This window comes from Colobus angolensis, unplaced genomic scaffold, assembly GCF_000951035.1.
Source record: "Colobus angolensis palliatus isolate OR3802 unplaced genomic scaffold, Cang.pa_1.0 Scaffold84, whole genome shotgun sequence".
Lineage (NCBI taxonomy): Eukaryota > Metazoa > Chordata > Mammalia > Primates > Cercopithecidae > Colobus > Colobus angolensis.
Genome location: NW_012122265.1, coordinates 4,684,553 through 4,708,911, shown reverse-complemented (window position 1 = coordinate 4,708,911; position 24,359 = coordinate 4,684,553). Strand labels below are relative to the sequence as shown.

The following is a 24,359-nucleotide window of genomic DNA, read 5'->3' as shown; positions in this document are numbered from 1 at the left end:
TGTTTTTTCCTGGCTTCAAAAACCCACTGAACTTCTAAGAGATCACATATATTGTAGTTTATCATATGGGCCGTATGATAAACATGGAAAATTAAATGCAAAGAAATGGAAAAGTTCCCAGTTCTTCTTATTGACGATTAAGATAACAATCTTATTGACCTCACTTTTTAAATGCTCCTTTGGTGAAAATCTTAAAATTTGAAACTGGAACTCCCAAATCCTCTGAAAACATAACCTCTGCCACTATCTAACTCTCTTGCTCAACATTTGACTTACAAGAGATTAATAGCTAGAAATCTGAATTAAAACTTTTCACGCTAGGATCCTCAGTAAATTTAAGTTTTAGCTGGAAGAAGGTAGAAGGGACAAATCACTTAACCTCTTTGTGCTTAAGTTTTCTCATCTGTAAAATACAAATGATTAGAGAACCCACACTCACATGTAACATGTAAGACTACACGTGTATCCTTATGAATGTCAACTAGAGCAGTGCCTGGAACACAGGAAGTATGGGATAAGTGTAGGATACTGAATTGCTATTATTATTACAATTATTAGTTATTAGTATCTTTATTGCCTGACAGAAAGGAAGCAAGGAGCTACACTCCAAATATCTCAATGAGGATGCAATATTTGAATTACTACTGAGAAAATACTGCCCTAAAGACACGAGTCAGTTTGAAGACAAAACAAAGCAGAGTATTTCCTGGAGCACAACTTCATTAGATTTACTACTCCATTTTTGGAAGAGTAGCTGGACCAAGAAAACTCTGGGTTGAGCAAATTATAAGCAAATTCACCAATTTCCCTTTTAGATTTAGACTTTATAATCTGACTAAATTATAATACATAAGAAATGAAATAGAAAATTCATAATTGCTTCTCCCTTCACCTGCCTATCCACTCACCCATTAAGGCTATTACAAATATAAATAGTTGGCTGGGCGCAATGGCTCACTTTTGTAATCCCAGCACTTTGGGAGGCTGATGTGGGTGGATCACGTGAGGTCAGGAGTTCAAGACCAGCCTGGCCAACATGGTGAAACCCCATCTCTACTAAAAATACAAAAATTAGCCAGGTGTGGTGGCACGCGCCTGTAGTCCCAGCTACTCAGGAGGCTGAGGTACGAGAATCACTTGAATCCGGGAGGTTGCAGTGAGCTGAGATTGTGCCACTTCACTCCAGCCTGGGCCACAGAGTTAGACTCCATCTCAAAAAACAAACAAACAAACAAACAAAAAACCCAAATATGAACAGTCAGGGATTCTGTTCCTTAGATGAGTGCTAGAAATAAGACTCTTCTCTACATGCAGAGGCCCAGAACACAGCCTTTTGTTCAGAGGCAGCATCTAGTCTGTGGGCAGGCTGGAGGCTGGCTATCAGGATGTTCCTTTCTGAACTTCCCAATATCCTTGTTAAGTTAGTTCCCAACTAACTTGATTGAAAGCAGGAAGTCAGTAGGTCCCGGGAACAGGATCGAGCTTAGGGATGTAGGGATTAAGAGTGTCCCCTGAGTTGCCTTCAGCGGCAACACAACCCAGTAGTTAGGGGCAGGAGATATGGATTCAGGTGGGCCTGGGGATGAATTCTGGCTCTGCCTCTTCTAGGAGTTGATTGTCCTCTGCCAAGTTACTTCACCTCTCTAAATCTCACTTCATCTTCAAAATAAAGACTATGATAAGGTCTGCTCATAGGACGTTGTGAGGTTTGCATGAGGTAATGCAGATAATGCATGTGCCATGGCACCTAGTTCAGAGTAAGCACTGTTAATTAGTTCTCATTATTAACAGCAAAACACCTGCCTCTGAGAACAACCATCATGTATTATTTCTCTGGGATCCCTGTCAAAATAAATATAGTATCAGGAAGGGTTACACATTTACACATTTAAGCAAAATAAAGCTATTAAACAGAAAGCAAGAAAATTATGATGAGGGCAGGAGTAGGGAAAGACCTGTGCGAGATCTGGAGACTTCCAGGAATCAGATATTAATATGGAGATTCCTAGGTTGTATGGAAGATCCAGTTCCTACGCCTTGGTTTTGCCTTCTAGGAACTGGCCTGACTAGAAGAATCAGTTCATTACATCTTTAGATTTGATGAAAATCTATTCACCAACCATGACTCATCTTTTATTCTCTGTCTTTTAACTCCACAAGAGCTTAATTTAGTAGTGACAGCATTAAAAATTATAATTTATCAAGAATATCATTTGTGTAAGGTACAACATAAACATATATATTATAAATATATATTTTTTAATCCCTGTAAGTTCGGTCATGTGTTGCTCAATGATGGGGATATTCTCTGAGAAATGCATTGTTCGGTGATTTTGTCAATGTGCAAACATCATAGAGTGTACTTTCACAAACCTAGATGGTATCGCCTATTGTACACCTAGGCTACATGGTATAGCCTATTGCTTCTGGGCTACAAACCTGTACAGCATGTTACTGTACTGAATATTGTAGGCAGTTGCAACACAAGTATTTGTGTATACTGGTAAGTATTTGTGTATCTAAATATATCTGAACATAGAAAAGATCCAGTAAAAATATAATATTATAATCTTGTGGGACCACCTTTGTATATGTAGTCTGTTGTTGACCAAAACATCATTATACAGTGACTGTATATAAAATGTCAGCTTTATATAGACAGCAAAACATAAGCTCAAAAAGATTATGAAACTCATGCTGGGTCACACGGCTAGTTGGTCTAAGAACAGGTTTATCTGACTCCAGAGCCACTCATATTTCAGCAATATTCTTAGCATCTAAATGCAAGAAGTTTCTACCTGTCTCTGATTCTGTATTCTTGGCTGATACCACTGATAAATCAACTTGGAGCATCTTGGTCAGGTTTTGTTTCTTTACGAGTTTGCTGTGCCACCTTAGAGAAGGGGAAATATGTTTTTTAAAAGGAGATTTCCAGAATAACATCTGAATTATTTAGAATAGACTGAATTATCCATTTATACTTTTTGTCACTATATATTCCTCCTCAAATTTTTTAAGAGTACACAAGTGAAAAGGTGATTTTAGACACATCAAGAAGGTTTTTTTTTTTTTTTTTTTTTTTTTTCTCACTCTGTCGCCCAAACTGGAGTGCAGTGGCAGGATCTCAGCTCACTGTAAGCTCCGCCTTTCGGGTTCACACCATTCTCCTGCCTCAGCCTCCCGAGTAGCTGGGACTATAGGCGCTCGCCACCTCGCCCAGCTAGTTTTTTGTATTTTTTAGTAGAGACGGGTTTCACCGGGTTAGCCAGGATGGTCTCGATCTCCTGACCTTGTGATCCGCCCGTCTCGGCCTCCCAAAGTGCTGGGATTACAGACTTGAGCCACCGCGCCCAGCCACATCAAGAAGTTTTAAAGCCCCATTATTACAGAAAGCTGAATGTCATCTTCAAAATATTAGAACCAGTTTTAAATTATATTGGGGCATTCAACCCGTAGCTTAGCTAGAGAGGACTGATTTGTTGTGCTCACTGAAATTATGCTGATGTCATTGAGAGGCCTTAATTATAAAGCTTATTTCATTAGTCTGCCTCATCCTTAAAGCCCAGTGAAATTATGAAAGCCTTTTCTCTTCTACCCTTGAGCAGTACAACTTACTTTTGTTAAACAAAAACAAAAAACAAACAAAAAACCAAAACCAAAACCAAAACAAAAAACACCAAAAAAACCCAACAACAACAACAACAAAAATATTCTGGAAAAGTTGTACATAAATTAAATCACATATCTCATTGAAATTAAAACAATAATAAATGTTCTGTTTTAATTTCTGAATGATTTACAGTTGGCATTGCTTTCTAGCTGATACTTAAAATGTTTAAAAATTAAACATTCCTCTGTACCCAATTGGTGCATAGTGTGCAAACAAATAATACCAAGAGATCCATTACAAAGAATTACTTAGTTTGAGTTTTTTTGGTATTATAATCACTCTGTAGTTAATTTGTTTTGAAGGTTTGAGCTTTACTATCATATTTTTTTTCATGCAAACACACTTATATCTATCTACTGCTTTCTAAGTAGTGGAATCTGAGCCAGTGGGTCAAGGATTTTCAGATGAAGGAGCCTTATTTTCTCTTCGACTATCATCATGTACCAGTTAAGTACTCTCCTAGGAGAAGAATGACAAGACACTCTTTCTACCCTTTTCTGTGAGGACACTGGAAAGGTAAGAGGTCCTCATCATGTGGTTTCTAGTTAACATTTTGTAAACCCAATTATTCTCCCCTCTTTTTACACCCCACACCACCCCTGAAAGAAAAGTTACACTTTACCCAGGACTAGAGACTTCTGGTGAGAATGGCTTTACGGAGAATTCCCACATTCTTCTCAGGGAGACTTGGGAATAAATCAAGGGCTGAAAGCCAGCCCCTAGGCCCTGCAGTGTGAACTGGATCCATTATTAGAATCTGAAGTAATTTGCCAGGCATGCTGGAGTGGCTCTCATTGGTAATCTGGGTTTTGGTAGAGTTGAATGATAAAATTAGACACCCTGTTTCATAGGTAACACATGAACCTACTTATCATTGATGTGCCAGTGGGTTTTTCCCCCGGTGCTTTACATTAATCTTTCAAAACTCTGACCTAAAAGACATGCTTTCAAAATACACTGAACAGAGGTTTAAGAATTTAGAATGCAATTAGGTTCAAATTAATTGTTACTTTGAAGGCTTGATTTGGTCCAAGAAATACAAGACCAAGTCCTCAAAGTAGGGCTTTTGCATTTATTTCACTGAATGTTGCAAAGCTTGCCTAGTTGTCTCACTGGAGTTGGGAGATATCCTTCATGACCAGGTTGGACCATCAGCATCTCTCTTTGGAGAATGCATGCCCTCTGTTCCTGTAAACTCCTTATGTGGTTCAGAAGAAGAACACAGTAAGTGAAGAATTATGACTTAAGCACCTAAAGGTCTATCTTTTGGATTTAAAAAGTACAAACAGCTGTACTTCTGACAAACTGCCCATGGAAATGCAGAACCTAGTGAGAAGTGAGATAGCAAAGGCTGCGCATGCGTGGCACAGAAGTTGGGGTGGGGAATGTTAACTCAGTATACTTCTCCTAAAAGTGTACTTGAGCCCTTGACATTTTACATATTCAGGCTAGAAAAGGATGAAATGGCAACTTTTGCTTGGGAACCTAACATTATTCATTGTAATAGAACAGTCCACCAGCTTATTTTTATCCTTGAAGCAAGATGGTATCAGCTATCAAACTTTATACTGATTTCAATTTCCCACAGACTAGACCATTCCTTTCTCTCTTTGCTTTCTGTTTCTTTTCATTTAGTCTTATTCCCTAGATGCCACCCACATTCAACCTGGAGGTGGTATAATCTCAACCCAAATCCAGGGTTCCCTCCAGACCAGACCGCCAGGAATGTGAACCCGCATGCTAAGTGACTTTTGAACTCTTTGAAGTGGTAAGGAAAAAAACTGGCCTTCCTCACCTCTTTGAAACCAAAGTCTTCAAATGACCTTTATCGTTCCTTTACTGATTTTCATACATCAGGTTCCACATTAAAACCCAAATGCGGTAGCTAGTTTGACCAAAATTCTTCGTTCGAGATTTCTGGAGCTGCCTAAGCTTTCCCAGAGCTATTTACATGAGGGAGTCTGAGAGCCACCAAAGCCACCATTAGACATCCTGGGCTGGTAAACCATTGTACACTAACCACACCTTTCCTGGATTGGTTACCAGCCCATGGCACACCATGAATCATTACCTGGCAGCAATAAATACTCTGTGACAGAGTGCCTTGTGCTATTGAGAAGCTGAAAAGACTCCCTATATAAACTACAAGGGAACTTGAAACTTCATGAAAGATGAATAAAATGGCATTTTGCATAGAGTTTCAGGTGAGCTTGAGTAGGTTAGTCCCAACTGACATATGTACTTTTTAAAAAATTACTCAGAGTAGTATTTCAAATGTACTGATATCCGAGGTGTCTATAATTCACTTTTAGCAGAAACATGGTGTTACCCTCATCAGTGGCAGTCTGTCAAGATCATGCCTTTAATCCTTTAACCCTTTTCCAAAGCCTTTCAGAAGCAAAAAAACTAAAGCAGATGTTGAACACAGCAAATTTTATCTCCCTTCTTCTTCCTCCCATTTCCCTCTTGCTATTTTAATTTTTTGAAACCCTGCTTCTGACTCCCTTACTATCATTTGTTGCTTGACTTCCCTCCATTTCTTCAATCTCTCTCCATTTATTTTATTTTTTAATCTTATTCAAATTCCATTATCTTACTAAAGCTTCAGGGGACTAATGTGTTTAATTTCCCTACAGATGCCTGAATTCCTTCATGATTAATGAAGTTACCTAAATCTGAAATGTAGGAGTCATCCTGAATGCCTCCATATCTCTCATCTCCTTGTCTAATTGTTCATCAGGCTCTTTTTATTCTCCTTTCATTTTATTATTTGTCCCCCAGTTCATCACTCTCCTTTTAATCTCTACAATATTTGCCTTAGTTCACACCTCCATCCTCTCTTGCCTGGACTCTTAGAACAAATCTTTCTCATTCTACTCCCACACAAGGCTGCCCTCCCTCTGCTCCTTTACCCTTCTGTCATCCTGAGCATGTCAAGCCCCAGTTTTTTTTTCACTTGTTCCCTATAACCCAAAGATAGAGTCCTAGCTTCCTTCCACTACATGTGGAGTTTCCAAAACCAAGTCCCTGCTTCTCTCTCTGTAGCCTCATGTGCACTGGCCGCTCATCTGCCAACCCACCACAGCGATAGTGAACTGCCTCCATGCCCCTGTGACTGCACATACTTGTCCTCTGTCAGGAATGCCCCGCATCTCAATGTCTTCTGGGTAAACTGTTTCCTATCTTCCATGTCCAGCTCAGCTTCTCTGTGATGCTTCTGCTGATTACCTGCTCCTCTGTGCACTCATGGTCACTTCTTCCCACCCCTGGAACAGTACTGCTCATATTGTCAAAATTAGTTGTATGTTGCCAACCCTACTAAACCTTTGAGAACAGGGAACCTGTTGTATTGCATTCATAGTCTCAGTGCCTAGTACATGGTAAGTATGTTTGCTAAGTAAATAAATAAATGATTGGATGAATGTAGGATGTTATTTAAAAAATCATAATGGACAGGTGAATAGATGCGCATATATGAAAAAGCATGTTCAGTAAATGATACTACTATGGTTTGGTGCAAAAGTAATTGCAGTTTTTGCCATTAAAAGTAATATAATCTAGATGGTGGATGTTCATTGTAAAATTCTTTCCGCTTTGCTGTATGTTTGAAACTTCTAATTTTTTTCATAATGAAATACTGACAGGAGGGAGACCATTACCTAAACCTTGATAGTCAAAATAATTCTCAACATTCTATCTGTGGCCCATTTCATTCATAGAGATTCAACTGAAAGACTCTATTTTAGATCCCAATACATCTCCCCAAATCCTGCCCTGTCTTGGGGTACAGCTGAAGTGATTTTTCAGTAGCCTCGTACTATGAGTCATGGCAATTTGACTGTGCCGGAGGAAAGGGGATCCTCTCCCGCCTCTTCCACTCTCCTGCATTAACCAGAAACTGCTCCTTCTCCAACTTTCTTCTTAACTTTTCCTTGCTAAAAGGCATCTCTTTTCTCCATTTTTATTTGAGACAGAGTTTCGTTCTTTTTGCCCAGGCTGTAGTGCAATGGCGTGATCTCGGCTCACCACAACCTCCACCTCCTAGGTTCAAGCGATTCTCCTGCCTCAGCCTCCCAAGTAGCTGAGATTACAGGCATTACATACAGGCCCAGATAATTTTGTACTTTTAGTAGAGACAGGGTTTTTCCATGTTGGTCAGGCTGGTCTCGAACTCCTGATCTCAGGTGATCTGCCTGCCTCAGCCTCCGAAACTACTGGGATTACAGGAGTGAGCCACCACGCCCAGCCTCTTTTCTTCCATGATTTGCCTCCTACAAACATAACAGACCACTTTTGCATTATTTTCACACTAGAACCTCTTCTCTCTCTCTAATTTTTTTTTTGAGACAGAGTCTCCACTCTGTCATCCAGGCTGGAGTGCAATGGTGTGATCATGGCTCACTGCAACCTTGACCTCCCAAACTCAAGTGATCTTCCTACCTAAGCCTCCCAAGTAGCTGGACTACAGATGTGTGCCACCATATCCAGCTAGTTTTTAAATTTTTTTGTAGAGAAGGGGTCTCCCTATGTTGTCCAGGCTAGTGTCAAACTCCTGGGCTCAAGCAATCCTCTCCCCTTGGCCTCCCAAAATGTTGAGATTGCAGGCATGAGCCACCGTGCCCGGCCTCCTTGTCTCTTTTGAAATCTATGTTATCTGTCCATTCCATATCTCTATGGATGAAAACTTATAATTCAGTTCATAATGTTTTACTCACTTTTCCCAAGGTACACACTGGGTTTTTCCAACTATGTGTTATATAGATGGCTTACCGATTCCTTAGTCTGTGAAGCCAGCCTTGATGGAAAATGTTAAGTCATTGGTCCTTCATTTGAGCACTTGTGTAAACTGCTCCACATAACACATTCCACCTTCTTTTCTCAAATTTTTTTGAATTAAAAAAATTTTCATTTAAGTATTTGCCCTGAAAGACTATGAACTTATAAATATATTTGAATTTTCCCTAATAAATAGCAGAGGCTGGCCATGGAAAGCATTCAATAATTAGCTGCTGATTAAATGAACAAATAGTTTCAGATACTTAAATGCATTCCATATATGCTATTGGGAAATTAAAGAGAACACAAAACAAGTTATGACAGACATATCATTTGTACTTTAAATCTAATTTTGTAAAGAGAGTTATCTTCTTTCTTTTAAATGAGCTGACATCTTTAGATGATAATGATTCTAACATGAATCATACTTAGCAGGATTAATAATTTCCTAAAAATTTCCTCCTTTACTGAGAAGTCTAAATATATTGTTTTTACTGCTTGCTTTAGAATAATATTAATAAAAAGCGATTAGCCAGATAGATGAAATAACCATGAGGTGTTTCTCCAAATAACCCAAGAAACCTCAAATTAACGCCTATTCATTTTAAGACAATTCCCTTAAGGCAGAAATTAGCACAGGTACAAATGATATTCTGCCTATTCTGAAAATAGTTTTGAAACTTATCATATATAAACTGCAAAGTTTATCTATAATGATTATGCATTATAGAGAAGATTTTGGAGAAATTATTAAAATTGTCTAAAATGAAGCTATGAGCATAACTCCAACAGATATATTGTTTTAGGCATGTCAAAAGGCAGTTCTTTTAGCAATGACTTAGGCTTAATCTATTGAATTAGGCTGACAGTCATGCCAGAAATGTTTTACTTCAAAATCAGAAACTCTTGCTTTTATGTCAAAAAACTCTACTTTAAAGACTAAATTAAGAATAGCATGCAAATATAGTTGAAATTGACAGATACTTGGACCTGTCCAAGTGTGGGTTCAGATCCTGACTCTACTACTTCCTAGTCTTTAAATTGGGCAAATCACTATCTTCCCCTGTGCCTCGCTTTCCTCATTAGTAATACCAACTCTCAGAAACTTGTTGTCAGGATTATATAAGATACTATACACACACACACACACACACGCGCACACACACACACAGACTTGCAGAGAGAGATCTATTTGTGTATGTGAGATATATAACACAGACTATATAAAGAGCCTAACATAATACCCAACATAGACTAATTTAATATGACAGTTATATCCTCTCTCCTACCTTAACCTTGTATCTTCCAATTCTGAAAGAAAAAGAGAACCCCGAATTCATGTGATCTTTTGCTAACTTACAATGGATAAAAGAAATTATTGCTGGAGTCTTACAGAAGAGAGATTTTGTTCTGTTTTGGTTTGGGGAGGTTTTTCTGAGACAGAGTCTCAGTCTGTTGCCCTGGCTGGAGTGCAGTGGCATGATCAGGGCTCATTGCAGCCTCAACTTCCTGGGCTCAAGTGATCCTCCTGCCTCAGCCTCCCAAGGAACTATGACTACAGGCACCCACCACCATGCCTAGCTAACTTTTTAATTTTTTTGTAGAGACAGGTTCTCAGTATGTTGCCCAGCATGGTCTTGAACTCCTGGGCTCAAGGGATCCTCCCACCTCAACCCTCCCAAAGTGCTGAGATTACAGATGTGAGCCACCGCACCCGGCTAAGAGATTCTTTTTTGAAGATAATTTAAAAGATAATTTTTTTCCAAGAAAAATACTTTTGTTTGTTATAGATTTTGAGCCCTTCTCAAGAGAGGGAAAGCTAGATTTCCAGAATCTAAAGGGACAAGAAAGAAGTAGCAGTAAAGCCAGAGATTCTGCAAAATTTAAAGTTGTGATTTTGAATTAATGTAGCATAGGGTTATACATTTTGAAAGAGTAATTATGTGTATAATAAGTGCACTGTGTTGAGGCTTAAGTATACAAAACAGACCATTTGCAAAGATGCAAGGTGTCTGGATCTTGTCATACAAGATCACTTTCTTAAAACAAAATTCCCAAGAAAACACTTTTAAATTGTGAATATAATTTTTAAGAATCCTTTGAATTAGACAGAGTTGATCAAAATAAAGTGATCTCTCTTGAAGATGTTTATAAACATACAGTTTTTACTTGAAAAATATTAACAAATTATTTGACTATATATTCATAATAGGTTTTTTCAGGGCCTTATAATTTAAATTTGTGGCTTCAGATGTTGTTCATGTGCATATATTTGATCCTGCCTGTATTTTCATGTGAGAAGGCAGTCTAAACTTCTGGACTATGCCATGTTTGTCTTCACATTCCTAATAATTTCTGTCACAGTGACTCGCACATAGTAGCATTCGAGAAATTCCTAATGAATGCCTAAATGAATAAAGAAATTACTTTCATTTAAAAAACAGATTTTTAAAAGTCAGAATTGTGGTGGGGGGGGCATCTGCTGTTAATAAAGGGATTTCCCAATGTATAAAAAACAGAAAGAGAAATTCCAGAGCACAAAGACCTTTGTTTTCCTTTATAAATAGCTACATAATTATTTTTCTACTTTTCTACGATAAGAAAATTAGCATTTAAAATGCAAGTAGTTTCAAACATATGCTTTCATTATATGTACAACAATAATGAATTTAAATCTTCAGCATGATAGAGATCCACTGTCATATCCAAAAAGAAACCGAAGTTTGCACTTCAAGAGTAGTTCATTAGGAAACATCTCTAAAGTCTTAATATAAATCAAACATAGAATATGAGGCTGGATGTGATCTTAGAGATTATCCACTCCAATTTCTTATTTCATAGATAAACTTAGCTCCAGAGAGGTTAAGTGACTTAACAAAGTCATAAAGTTAGTTAAAAAGTCAGGAAAAACTTTGGTTTCCTGATTGCTGTCTGCATAAGCAGCTTTCACAAATGCTCTACTCAAACTACACTACAGTAGTGGGTTTATTGTGCTCTTCAAACCCTGGGAACAGTACAGTAAAGGTGCGTCATTAGCGACCACAGGCCCCTCCTCCATGGAAAAACTCACCTTCAGTATTAGAAATGGGGGTACTGTCACATTTGCTTTCACACTGCTGCATTGATGGAGGCCGAACAGTTTCTGGACAGTCACTAGATGCCTGTCCAGTGTAGGAGAGACACTGCACAGTTCTCATCTGCTGTCCAAGGCCACACTGAGCAGAACACTAAATCCAAAGATACAAAGAAACAAAATATTGATCTCAACAATTTTCAGGGGGTAAAAAATATACTATGTCATTTCAAATACAACACAATATAAACTTTTTTTTTGAGACACAGGGTCTTGCTATGTTGGCCAGGCTGGTCTCGAACTCCTGGCCTCAAGCAATCCTCCTGCCTTGGCCTCCCAAAATGCTGGGAGTACAGGCATGATCCACCACACCCAGTCACAATACTAACTTTTAAAGCCCACATGTGGTTCATTTTTGAGAGGTGTATGATTAGGTCATTCTACTATCAAACTGGTTTGGAAAGTCAAACATCATGTTATTACCCTAGCAAATAGACTCAATATACTTCCCAGAAGATAATACATAGAGATTTCTTGCTATCACTGCAACAATTCCCAGCAAGGCTGGTGACCTCTAGCAGGAGCGTCATGAGAAAATCCTTGTGATAAAGTAGAATAATGAGAGATTGTAGAGCTAGGAAATCACTATTGCTCCCTATTTATTATAAGTGTGCAGGTAAATAACCTGGTGGCTTATTGGAGTGTCCTGTATGTGATCAAACTATTAGTTCAATGTAATAGCAGTGACAGCTCTGGAGCCTGGTGATGGGGTCATTAAAAAAAAAAAAAAAAGAACTTAAATAAGTCCCTCAGGTTTTCTAAGGGATTGCAAGCCACAAAAACCTAAGAAGCAGTCTGTGTTCTCAAATGAGTGTGTCTCCCTCTCCTTTTGCATCTACTCTGGGATTCAGGCTCTTCAGGACTGAAGTTACTGTCTGAGAGGCTTAGTTTCATTTGGGACTGATCAGCTGCTGAGGCTGAAGAATGAAGCTGGGTTAGTCTATCGGCCCTGCCATCGAGAATATCAGAAAGCCTATGAAATGTGGGATCAAAGGCATGAGGAAGTAACTGGTGCCAACACAGGGGATGGTGATGTTTACAGGGTCAAAAAATTGAAGCCCTGTTGGATTTGTTTGCAAAAACTCTGAAAGTACCCACAGGACTTGTAAGGATATTCATGAAGAGCCTTAAAAAAAAAAAAATGTTTTCGGACAGGTGCAGATGCTCACACCTGTAATCCCAGCACTTTGGGAGGCTGAGGTGGGCGGATCACGAGGTCAGGCTATCGAGACCATCCTGGCTAACACGGTGAAAACCCGTGTCTACTAACAATACAAAAAATTAGCCAGGCGAGGTGGCGGGCGCCTGCAGTCCCAGCTTCTCGGGAGGCTAAGGCAGGAGAATGGCGTAAACCCGGGAGGCGGAGCTTGCAGTGAGCTGAGATCCGGCCACTGCACTCCAGCCTGGGCGACAGAGTGAGACTCCGTCTCCGAAAAAAAAAAAAAAAAGGTTTTCATACAGAATGACAAATAAATGTACTCTAATATATTAAAGCATCTTTGAAAATGTATTTTCACTGGTTATTTTGAATTTTAGGAAACTGAATTGAAATTATAAATGGGAAGAAAAGGACTTGACAACATTTAAAAGAATAATCTCAAATTGACAATGGTAAATTCGGCAAAATTACTAAAACACAAAAACTTCCAACTGACTTTTATACAGTAGATTGCAACAAAAAATATATAGAGAAGGAAATGCCTGCCTGGTTTAAAATAAAAATCTTGTAGCATGTCTGCTCTGATTCTTTAATAGCATCGTATCAATCATGTGTTGTGAAGCTGTCACACTTCTATAGTGAAACATAATTTGACACTTACCTGCATACAGTGCTTAACACTGTCATGTGTATTCTACTTGAGCATTTTGTAAATTAAACTAAATACTGCTATAGAGATGCCAAGCATTACTAATTTTATGATTATATTTCTTTTGTCTCCTCAAAGTGCTGAGCACAGAGCAAGTATACTTAATTACCTTTATGGGTACTGAAAATCTTTGCCCTCTCCCAAATGAAATGAAAGAGATGTCTAGATGTTACTGTACTCTGGCAATATTGAATTTTGGCCAGAGTTTTGGCAGCAACTTATATGAAATGCCATTTTTAATAAGTAAAGGCAGACCCAGAGCACAAACAAAATCATATTGGCATAAATCACAATATGTCATTATGATTTATTTGAGTCTCAAGTATTAGAAAATGACTTGCTACAAGGTCAGTTATGAAACTACAGGATAAGGGCATTGACTGGTTAGATATGTACTTTCTGGGGCATTTTTTAAAATGTAACCTAATAGATTTCCTCTTTGACATTTAGAAGAACAATACTTAATTTTCCTTCTATCTAAATATACCAACTTGGTCTATTTTATTAAGAATTTTTTTATTTGGCAAAAAAAAATTATGTCTGTTTATCATGTATGACATGATATTTTGAAGTATATAACCACTGTGGAGTGACTAAATCTAGCTAATTAACATATTACTTCACAAAATTTTAATATTGTGCTGAGAACCAACTTTTTTAATAGAACTTAAGGTGGCCTACAGAAAGATAACACAATTTAAAAGCAGATAAGACAGACAAAATAAGAATTGGAACTTAAGGTGGAAATGAGTCTAATATAAAAATACATACCAAAATTCCTATATACTTTTTTCCCAATTCATAGCATCCATCAGATAAAAACAAATCAATTAATGAATAAGTATTAATAATATTTCAAGGATTGTCAATCACAGTATCAAACTAATTAAAAACCCCACAACTTTTTTTGTGAGTTTAAGAGTAATTATTTCTATTTTGCAAGTGGGAAAATGAAGACACTGGTGTTAACTGATTTGTTCCTTTATCAGCTGAGAGAGCCGGGACTAGAATCCAAAGTTTCGGTAGCTTGTTCAAATCTCTGTCGGTTATTCTATTTCTCTTTTAATTTTAATCTACAATGGATCTGAAGAATAGAATCTGAAGTTGGAAGTGTGTGGCTGTGGGAGAACCACTGGCACACTCTGTATGTGTCCACATGTGGTGGCTGTGGTTTGTGCAGTTTCACACTCATGCCTCATACCTAGACTTCTACGTGTTAATTCTTACTCATCTCTCAAGCCCTTACAATGATCACACAAGGAACCTGTCTCAAGGTGCTATTTCAGCAGGAGCCCACAGTACAAACGCCTTACCTGGCCCCAGTCTCCTGTGACCCAGCGAGGAGGAGGGCAGCGGCCCAAACTGCAGCGGATGCGGACAGGAGGTTTGCTTTCCTCTGGACATTGTGCAGCTGGGAATGTCTTAGAGAGGTCACTGCTCTTGCACAGAACAATCCGATGCTTGAATCCTGGACCACATTTTGGAGTACACTGGAAATAAAATAGTATTAAATCACGACAGTTTAAAGACAGAGGAAAATTTAAGGAAAGTCTTTCTTCAAGTAAATGTGTGTTTTAGTATAGAATATACACATATACTAAGTTCTAGGCAGTCTCTCAGATACAAAGTTCCTTAAAGGTTTTTAAGCAGAGGTACTTTTATCTTTGTCTTATGGGTTTGAAGAGCTAAATCCAACATTTGCTTTTCTTGGCTAACTCATTTTCTTGCTCTGTTGGGGATAGGTTGATTCCTCTATTCCTCTCTATCCTTGGCCTCATCAGCTGTGATAAGATTCTGCTAATTTTTGGAATGTGGAATCCTTGGTTTCCTACTTGGTGGGTGTGGTCTTCTAAAAGGAATTTGTATGTTATTAGTAAACCACAAGAACTTGTCTCTGTGAAGCAAGTTCAGGGTTGATTTAGATAAACTATTCTTATGCCGAATCGCTAAGAATACTTGGTCACAGGTGAAGGTTTCTTGCACAGAAAATCTCTTGACTTTTCCCCATACATCAGTTACAAATCTAAGGAAGTTGTTCTTTAGAATTGGTTCTGTTTGTTCTTCATACTGAGGGAGGGATGTTTTTCCCTATGTCACAAATCTTATGTACCTCATCTCCAGGTGTTTCTAGAAGTCACCTATTTAACATGGTAGCTGACTTGAGTCTTCCAGCTTTCTCCCCTGTATGTCTGGACCCTTCCTTAAAAATGTGTACTTCAGGCTGGGCACAGTGGCTCATGCCTGTAATCCCAGCACTTTGGGAGGCCGAGGTGGGCAGATCACGAGGTCAAGAGATCAAGACCATCCTGGCCAACATGGTGAAACCCTGTCTCTACTAAAAATACAAAAATTAGCTGGGTGTGGTGGTGCATGTCTGTAGCCCCAGCTACTTGGGGGGCTGAGGCAGGAGAAGCACTTGAACCAGGAGGTGGAGGTTGCAGTGAGCCAAGATTGCATCACTGCACTCCAGCCTGCAAACAGAGCAAGACTCTGTCTTAAAAAAAAAAAAAAAAAAAAAAAAATCTATACTTCCCCTCAATCAACGGAGGACCTTCCCCACAACATTTGGAAGCACTGTATATATAGTTTTCATGCAGAAAACATTTCCAGATCTCCTACAGGAACTACACTAGACTGGGGAGATACAAAAATGAATGAAACAGGTGCTTGGTTGGAGACGTGAGTCTTGCTGAAGCTCCCAGCTGAATAAAGTCCTTCCTTCTTTAACTCGGTGTCTGAGGGGTTTTGTCTGCAGCTTGTTCTGCTACATTTCTTGGTTCCCTGACCAGGAGGTGAGGTGATTAACGGATGGTCAGATGGTCGAGGCAGCCCCTTAGGCAGCTTAGGCCTGCCCTGTGGAGCATCCCTATGGGGGACTCTGGCCAGCTTGAGCGATGCGGATCCTGAGAGTGTTCCTGGGTAGGCAATTGGCCAAGTGGAACGCCTCACCAGAGCAATGTGTGGCAGGCCCCCATGGAGGATCAACGCAGTGGCTGAACACCAGGAAGGAACTGGCACTTGGAGTCTGGACATCTGAAACTTGGTAAGACTAGTCTTTGGAACTTGGCCACTCCATTTGAGGGGAAGTGTGGCCTGATCACCCACAGTGTGCCTGTACTGGCACTTCAGTTTTTGTTTTTGACTTGACTTGGATTGCTTGATACTTTGGTTTTGACCTGGCTTGGATTTCTGGATACTCTGATTTTGGTTTTGATTCTGGTTTTGTGTAAACTATAAAAGTATGTGTGTGCCCTTTTTATCTGTTCTTTGTTTCATGGTGTGTTTGTGGTGTTAGTGTGGTGTTTTGTCTCGAAGAAGCATGGGTCAGGCACAAAGTAAGCTCACCCCACTAGGAACTATGTTGAAAAATTTCAAGAAAGGATTTAAGGGAGATTATGGTGTTACTATGACACCAGGAAAACTTAGAACTTTGTGTGAAATACACTGGCCAGCATTAGAGGTGGGTTGGCCATCAGAAGGAAGCCTGGACAGGTCCCTTGTTTCAAAGGTATGGCACAAGGTAACCTGTAAGCCAGGGCACCTAGACCAGTTCCCGTACATAAACCCTTGGTTACAGCTGGTTTTAGATCCCACCCCCCGCCCCCCAACCAGTGGTTGAGAGAACAGCAGCATAAGCGGTTGGCAGAGGCAAGGAAAGCCCAGCGGAGAGACAGAGAGGAAAGAGAGAGAAAAAGGGGCAAAGAGAGAGAGAGGAAAAGACAGAGAGGAAGAGACAGAGAGACAAACAGGGAGTCAAGAAGAGAGAGAGAGAGAGAGAGAGGCAGAGACAAAGGCAAATGCAAAGTCAAAGAGAGAAAGAGAGAAATATACAAGTAGTTAAGAAAAAAACACCCAGTGTACCCTATTCTTTAAAAGCCAAGGTAAATTTAAAACCTACAGTTGATAATTAAAGGTATTCTCTGTAACCCTGTAACACCCTGATACCACTTTGTTTTCAGTGTAAATAAGGGCTTATCCTGAAAGCACTGAGGCCTTCCTATCAAAAATCCTTAACCCAGTAACCTGGATAGCCCAGATGTATTCAATCTCTGGCAGCAACTGCTTTGCTAACAGAAGAAAGTAAAATAACTTTTAGAGGAAACCTCATTGTGAGCACACCTCACCAGTTCAGAAGTATCCTAAGGAAAAAAAAAAAAGAATGATTTAACATTAACCACTGAAAATTCCCTTAACCCAGCAGGTTTCCTAACAGGGGATCTAAATCTTAATTATCATACAAAGGTCCGACCAGACCTAGGAGGAACTCCCTTCAGGACAGGAGGATGGATGGTTCCTCCCAGGTAACTGAAGGAGAAAAAAAAAGCCATCTATCCCAATTCTAAGTTAATTTGGACTAAACAAGTTCTTATTAATAGCAAAGGATAATCGAAATCCCAAACTTACAAGGTTTTCAACAAAAGTAAAGTTTGCCAAAAGTTAACAGTGTAACATGTATTATAGTAACTTCCAATCTTGTGGCCTTAGACAGTCTAGTCCACAGACATAAAAGAAGTTCACTTTGGAAAAGAATGGTTATCATCTTTGGAAAAAAAGGGGGGCAGAATTATGTAAAAAGAGTGTTATATGGTAAATTCTTTTCCTGAAATAAATTAACTGGTTGTTTAAAGAAAGAAGTGTTTGTAATAAGTCAGAAAGTTGAGGCATGTCGAATAATTGTCTGCGAAAGTTGTGAAAGAAAAAAATGTTATTAAAAAATAGAATTTATGCAAGAAATGTCATAAAATTTAAAAGTAACTAGGCCTCCTGAATGTAAAACTATTGAAAAAAAAAACAGTTTATGTGCAAGGTGTATAAGGAAAGTAAAATATATCTTTGGTAAAAGGATTATAAGGAGGCATAAGAATGTAAATTTTTACCTACATTAAAAGATTAAAAACGACATATTGTTTTGAAGGTTTAATCAAGTTTTAAAACGTTAATTGTAAATAAAAATCTGTGTGTAAACATACTGGCTAAAGTTAAACGGGTATCAACCAGTTTTTCTGTGAATTGGACATTAAAGTAAAAACATGAGTTTTTCTTAAAGCACTAACCTGCTCTTTAATAAAGATTACAAAAGGTTAGAAAGAGTCTATAAAAATCTTACCTTATGGCCCAACATTAAAAATTGAATAAATGTCTACAAAGTTTTAGTAAAACTAAGTTTAACATTAATAGCACACTAATATAAAGGTAAAATTTAGATTATCTGGTATAAAAATCATACAGGAAGCATTGTCAAATATAAAATGGTGTTTGGCTTCTTTGGTCTAAAAACGAATAAAAATAGGTGCTAAAGGAAATTTCTCAGTAGAAAGGCACCAAGGACTATAAAGTCCACTGCTGATGTCCCCACATTTAAAACAAAGGTCAGTTTCTTAGAAATTATATACTTGGTTTATCTTCCACTTTCCTTTCCCTCAAAACTAAAAGTCTTTTAGCACAGGTACCACCCCTAGAATTTCCAGTAAGCCAGCACCAGCCTGAAGATCACCTTCTCATCAAAGGGTGGAAAGAAGAAAAACTCGAGCTAGCCTAGGAAGGACCCTACCTTGTGCTACTAACCACCGAGACTGCCATTCATAGAGCAGAAAAGGGATAGACTCATCACACCTGAGACAAAGTGCCACCCCCTACAGAGTCGTGGGCCACAGTCCCAGGGGAAAATCCTACCAAATTAAAGCTAAGAAAAATTTAACGCTTTCATCTATTCTATTACTCTTTCTTCTTCCCTTGCTCTATTGCTGACCATTTAGTTATTATCATAACCAAGTCAATTTTGCCTCAAACTATTGCATTTAACGCTTGCCTTGTTATACCCTGTGGGGACTTGCCAAGTCAAAGACAGCTCTCTACTTCAGAAAAGTACCTCTGTCCCTCCTGCCTCTCCTCAGACTGGGCATTAGTAAATTAGGACCATTTAATCTGGGTAAATTTCGATAAAGACTCCAGTGTCAACCAGGAGTCTTGCCCCCCAGTGTAGAGCTTTCATGCCATCATTGGTCCAACGTTCTGTGGACCACTAAAGAGCAAGGATGGACTGCCCCAACCAGTTTTTGTAATTTCCTAAAATCATACATTCGTTTTACTAGAGGATCATAAAAGTTAAAGACTTAAAACAAACTTTGGCAATTAAAACAGGATAACAAGATGCAAATGCCTGGTTGGAATGGGTCAAATATTCCATCTGCATGTTAAACAAAAGCAATTGTTATGCTTGTGCACATGGCAGGCCAGAGGCCCAGATTGTCCCCTTTCCACTAAGGTGGTCCTTCAGTAGACCAGGCGTGGGCTGCATGGTAGCTCTCTTCCAGGATTCTACAGCCTGGAGTAATAAGTCATGCCAAGCTCTCTCTGCTATATCCCAAAGTCAGGCACCCTGCGGGTCAGCCCCCAAGGGTCATCCAGCCTCCATCTCCCAACACTAAGTTCACTTCATGTCTCTCACGACAGGGAGGAAACTTAGTGTTCCTTAGAGACCTGAAGGGATGCAGTGAGCTTAAGAATTTTCAAGAGCTTATCAATCAGTCAGCCCTTGTTCATCCTCAAGCAGATGTGTGGTGGTATTGTGGTGGACCTTTACTGGGCACTCTGCTGAATAACTGGAGTGGCACTTGAACTTTAGTCCAGTTGGCTATCCCTTTCACCCTGGCATTTCATCAACCAGAGGGAGGAAAAATAAGACATTGTAAAGCGAGAGAAGCCTCTTATGGGTCTTTCGACTCTCACATCTATGGAGTCCCACGGGGAACACCAGATCAATTTAAAGCTTGAAATCAAATAAAGGCAGGATTTGAGTCAATATTTTGGTGGGTGACAGTTAATAAAAATGTAGATTGGATAAACTACATCTATTACAACCAACAGCAACAAGCTTTTCATGAGTTAAAAGAAAAACTCATGTTGGCCCCAGCCCTGGGGCTACCTGACCTGACAAAACCCTTTACACCCTATGTGTCAGAAAGAGAAAAAAAATGGCAGTTGGAGTTTTAACCCAGACTGTGGGGCCCTGGCGAAGGCCAGCGGCCTATCTCTCAGAGCAACTAGACAGGGTTTCCAAAGGCTGGCCCCCATGTCTAAGGGTGCTGGCAGCAAGGTCCCTGTTAGCACAAGTAAGAAGCAGATAAACGAACCTTTGGGCAAAACCTGAATAAAAAGGCCCCCCATACTGAGGTAACTTTAATGACTACAAAAGGACATCATTGGTTAACAAATGCTAGATTAACCAAGTACCAAAGCTTGCTATGTGAAAATCCCCGCATAACCACTGAAGTTTGCAACACCCTAAACCCCACCACCTTGCTCCTGGTATCAGAAAGCCCAGTTGAACATGACTGTGTAGAGGTGTTGAACTCAGTTTATTCTAGCAGGCCCAACCTCTGAGACCATCCTTGAACATCACAGACTGTGAGCTGTACGTGGACGGGAGCACTTTGCCAACCCCTGCAAAGTGACTCTGAAAAAGATGACAAGCCCTGCTACAGTCACACCCGGAAGCTGACTGGTTCACGCAAGGCCGAAGCATGAGGAAACTCATCGTGGAACTCATGTTCCTTAAAATTTGGACTTGTAGGGTAAGGACTAGAACGGACCTTTCTCAGACTGACGGCTGTTCTCAGTGTATACATCAAGTCACTGAGGGTAGGACGAAAGGTTGCTACAGTCCTATTATTTTATGGTTATTAGAAGTGTACTGGGACTCTAAAAAGAGCTTATTTGTATAATGCTATTCTATACAAGGTATGTAGCCCAGGAAATGACCAACCTGATGTGTGTTATGACCCATCTGAGCCTCCCATGACCACAGTTTTTGAAATAAGATTAAGGACTGAGGACTAGTGGGGGCTCATAAACGATATGAGTAAAATGTTAGCCAAAACAAAAGAAAAAGGGGTGCCCAAACAAGTCACCTTGAAGTTTGATGCCTGTGCTGTCATTAATAGTAATAAGTTAGGAACAGGATGTGGTTCTCTTAATTAGGAAAGAGGCTATACGGCAGAAAATTTGTCATGAATTAGGACTGTGTGGAAATGAATGTGGATACTGGTCTTGTGTCATTTAGGCTACTTGGATAAAAAAGAAAATGAATCCTGTCCATCTTCAGAAAAAAAAAAATGAATTAAATAGTCTCTACCCTAAAGGAGCTCAGAGTCTTATTTAGGAGACAGACATGGAAACACAGGTTAATGTTATAAGTATCATATAAGTGGATGTAGAACACATAAATTATCGTGCCCCTAACACCATCAGCATGTTTTATAATTATGTATTTACATGTCTTTTCATCTCTACTAGACTATAAGCTCCTTAAAATTACTCCATTTGTTTCATCTTTGCATGCTTGTGTGCATGAAAACACACACACACACACACACACCCCAGGAGCCAGCTGAGGACTCTGAGTAAACGTTTGATAAATATATGCTCTTCTTTATCTGGAAAGGTGACAGTTTTGATTTACCATTAGGTAAATCAAGATGTACTGGTTGTGGATGGGGAGATCTAGGTGAACACCGTACACACGTACACACATGGATTTTGTTAGGGGCAATCTTTGAGCCTGGAATATGTCATAGAAAGAGAGAAAAATATTAACATTTTTTTCAGGTGAAAATCAATGATTCAATGCAAACTTTATTACAATGAATATAATCACAGAATGCATTTCCTCCAACTTAGAAAAGGTTTCATTAAGATGCATTTTGAAGGAGGATAACACAATTTTTTCCAGTGTAGCTCGAGAAGAGGCTTTAGTTAGGGAGGGAAGATCAAGAGAGAAATTCCTGATCACTTTTATTCCTCTTCACAGCCTAATCAATATCCTCATAACCTGGTGCTGCCTCACTCTACCCTTACAATCCATCACTAGGTCTTATTAATCCAATTCTGAAATCTCTCTCACACCTGTTGATTTCTCTCCATCTCTACTGCCACTAATCTTACTTCAGACAAACATAATTTCCCATGTAAAATTTTGTAATGGCTTTCTAGTAGGTCTCCTGTTTCTTCCTCTTGCTTCACTCAAATCCACTCCCTAAACTTTAGTCAGAGGGATCTTTCTAAAACACAAACCCAGTTATACTGCATTTTGATTGAAAAAAAAAATCCCTTAATGGCTTACTATTGCCTTCAAGATAAAAATTCAAACTCTATATATGCTTAGTACACCACAGTAGTAAGGCTCTACTTACCTCTTGAAGTTCATCTCTCTATATGTCAGTCACATAAAATAATTTCCAATATTCTCCAGTACTAGCCCAGTGTCAGGCACAAAGTGAATAGTGTTGCTTTTGCAGCTACGGTAACTACTACTACTACTGCCGCTAATAGCATCTATCATTTAATAAATACTGTATATACCAAGTGTGCTAAATGCTATAATTTATATAGTCCTTACAACTCTCCTATGAGGTGGCAATTATTATTCTGTTTTTAAAATGAGAAAGCAAACTTAGAGTGACTGGTAAAAAGTCACACATATATTAAGTGGTGGAGCCATTCTAATACTAATTCTTACTAAGTATTTTCTGGATGTCAGACACTGTACTATGTACTTTGTATGTATTGTCTAATTTAATACAACAATCACTTATATTTCAAGAAACCAAGGCATGTAATAATTTCTGTAGAATGAATAAAGCCCTAATCCAAGTCTTTGAGCTTGCCTCACTTGTGTCAAGTCCATTTCTATCTCTTGAACTTGTTCCACTTGTTTTATTCCTCTTCACTTCATGCCAAGCCTCCTCCACTGTTCAAACTGAAGACTTAGAGGATTTCTGCCACTCTCTTAAAGCTTAATATTATAATTGGTAATAGCAACACTACTATACTACTTTACATTTCATTAAAGATGAACAGTTCAGAAAATACTTTCAATATAATATTAAACATTATTAAACAAATTTTTAGGAATTATTACAGATGAGGAACTTCATTAAGGATAAACAGCAAATGGTAAAGCTGGAACGAAAGCGTAGGCCTTGTGACCCATACTTTAGGGCCTACTCGTTATCCATTTTTCTGTTATTATTGTATTCACAGGCTGCTCTTAGTGTTGGCAGAAACAAACTCATGACAATACATAGTAAATATGAATTATTATAAGAATAAGTTGAGGTGAAGTATAAGAGGATACAAGGCCACTTCATCCATATGTTATGCAAAAACATACAGGATGTATAGGGAACTCAGTTTTTGTATTTCGAGTTTACGATTAGTTTTCTAACGGGAGCATTCATTGAAAAATGCACTTATGCCACTCCCCTGACTCCTTCACATTTTAAAATCATGTGTATGTATATTAAAGTCTGAGACATACATCGCTTGTTTATTCTAATAACTTTTTCCAGTGGCAGGAAGCTTCTGTTATTATTTTATGTGCAGTTATGTGTAAAGGTAAACACACAATGACATTTACTTGGGCAAGAAATCATTTTAGAAAAATTACACCTCAAAATTCACTATTTTAGCCAAGGATATTTTATCTTATAGCAACAGAGGTACAGAGATTTTATACAATATTTTCAAGAGAGTGAATGACTGAAAATTAACCAGATTTTCAAGACAGTGAATGACTGAAAACTACATTGCTGTCAAATTTGTTACTCAGTGAATACACCAGGCCTGAACCCTGCAGATCCAGCCACAAATATTACATGTCTACAGCCAGAGTCTCAATTCTGGTCTCTGCAAATAGTGTACTTCTTACAGTTGATTATAAAATTAAATGTTTAAAAATTGCTTGTAAAAATAGTAAAGGCACAGGACTGCCACTTAAACCTGGTTCATTTAAGTAGAACTCTAGCAAGTCCTTCTGACCTTATGTCAGAGATGTTCAAGCAGAGAAGTCCTCAGTTTGTTTTTATATTTACTTATTCCTTCTGCTTTCTTGAGGCCTAAAAGGCCTCATTTT

At 38.8% G+C, this 24,359-nt stretch overlaps 1 protein-coding gene across 1 annotated transcript in view; it reads right to left on the bottom strand.

Moving 5' to 3' along the window:
- Positions 1–24,359, bottom strand: part of ADAMTS6 (ADAM metallopeptidase with thrombospondin type 1 motif, 6) — a 176,644-nt gene that overhangs the window by 4,294 nt on the left and 147,991 nt on the right. Inside the window, exons 16-17 of the mRNA XM_011930125.1 lie at positions 14,761–14,937; positions 11,517–11,673 (exon numbers count right to left, since the gene is read on the bottom strand). Coding sequence (XP_011785515.1) covers positions 11,517–11,673; positions 14,761–14,937 — 334 coding nt within the window. The remainder of the gene's footprint in view (positions 1–11,516; positions 11,674–14,760; positions 14,938–24,359) is intronic.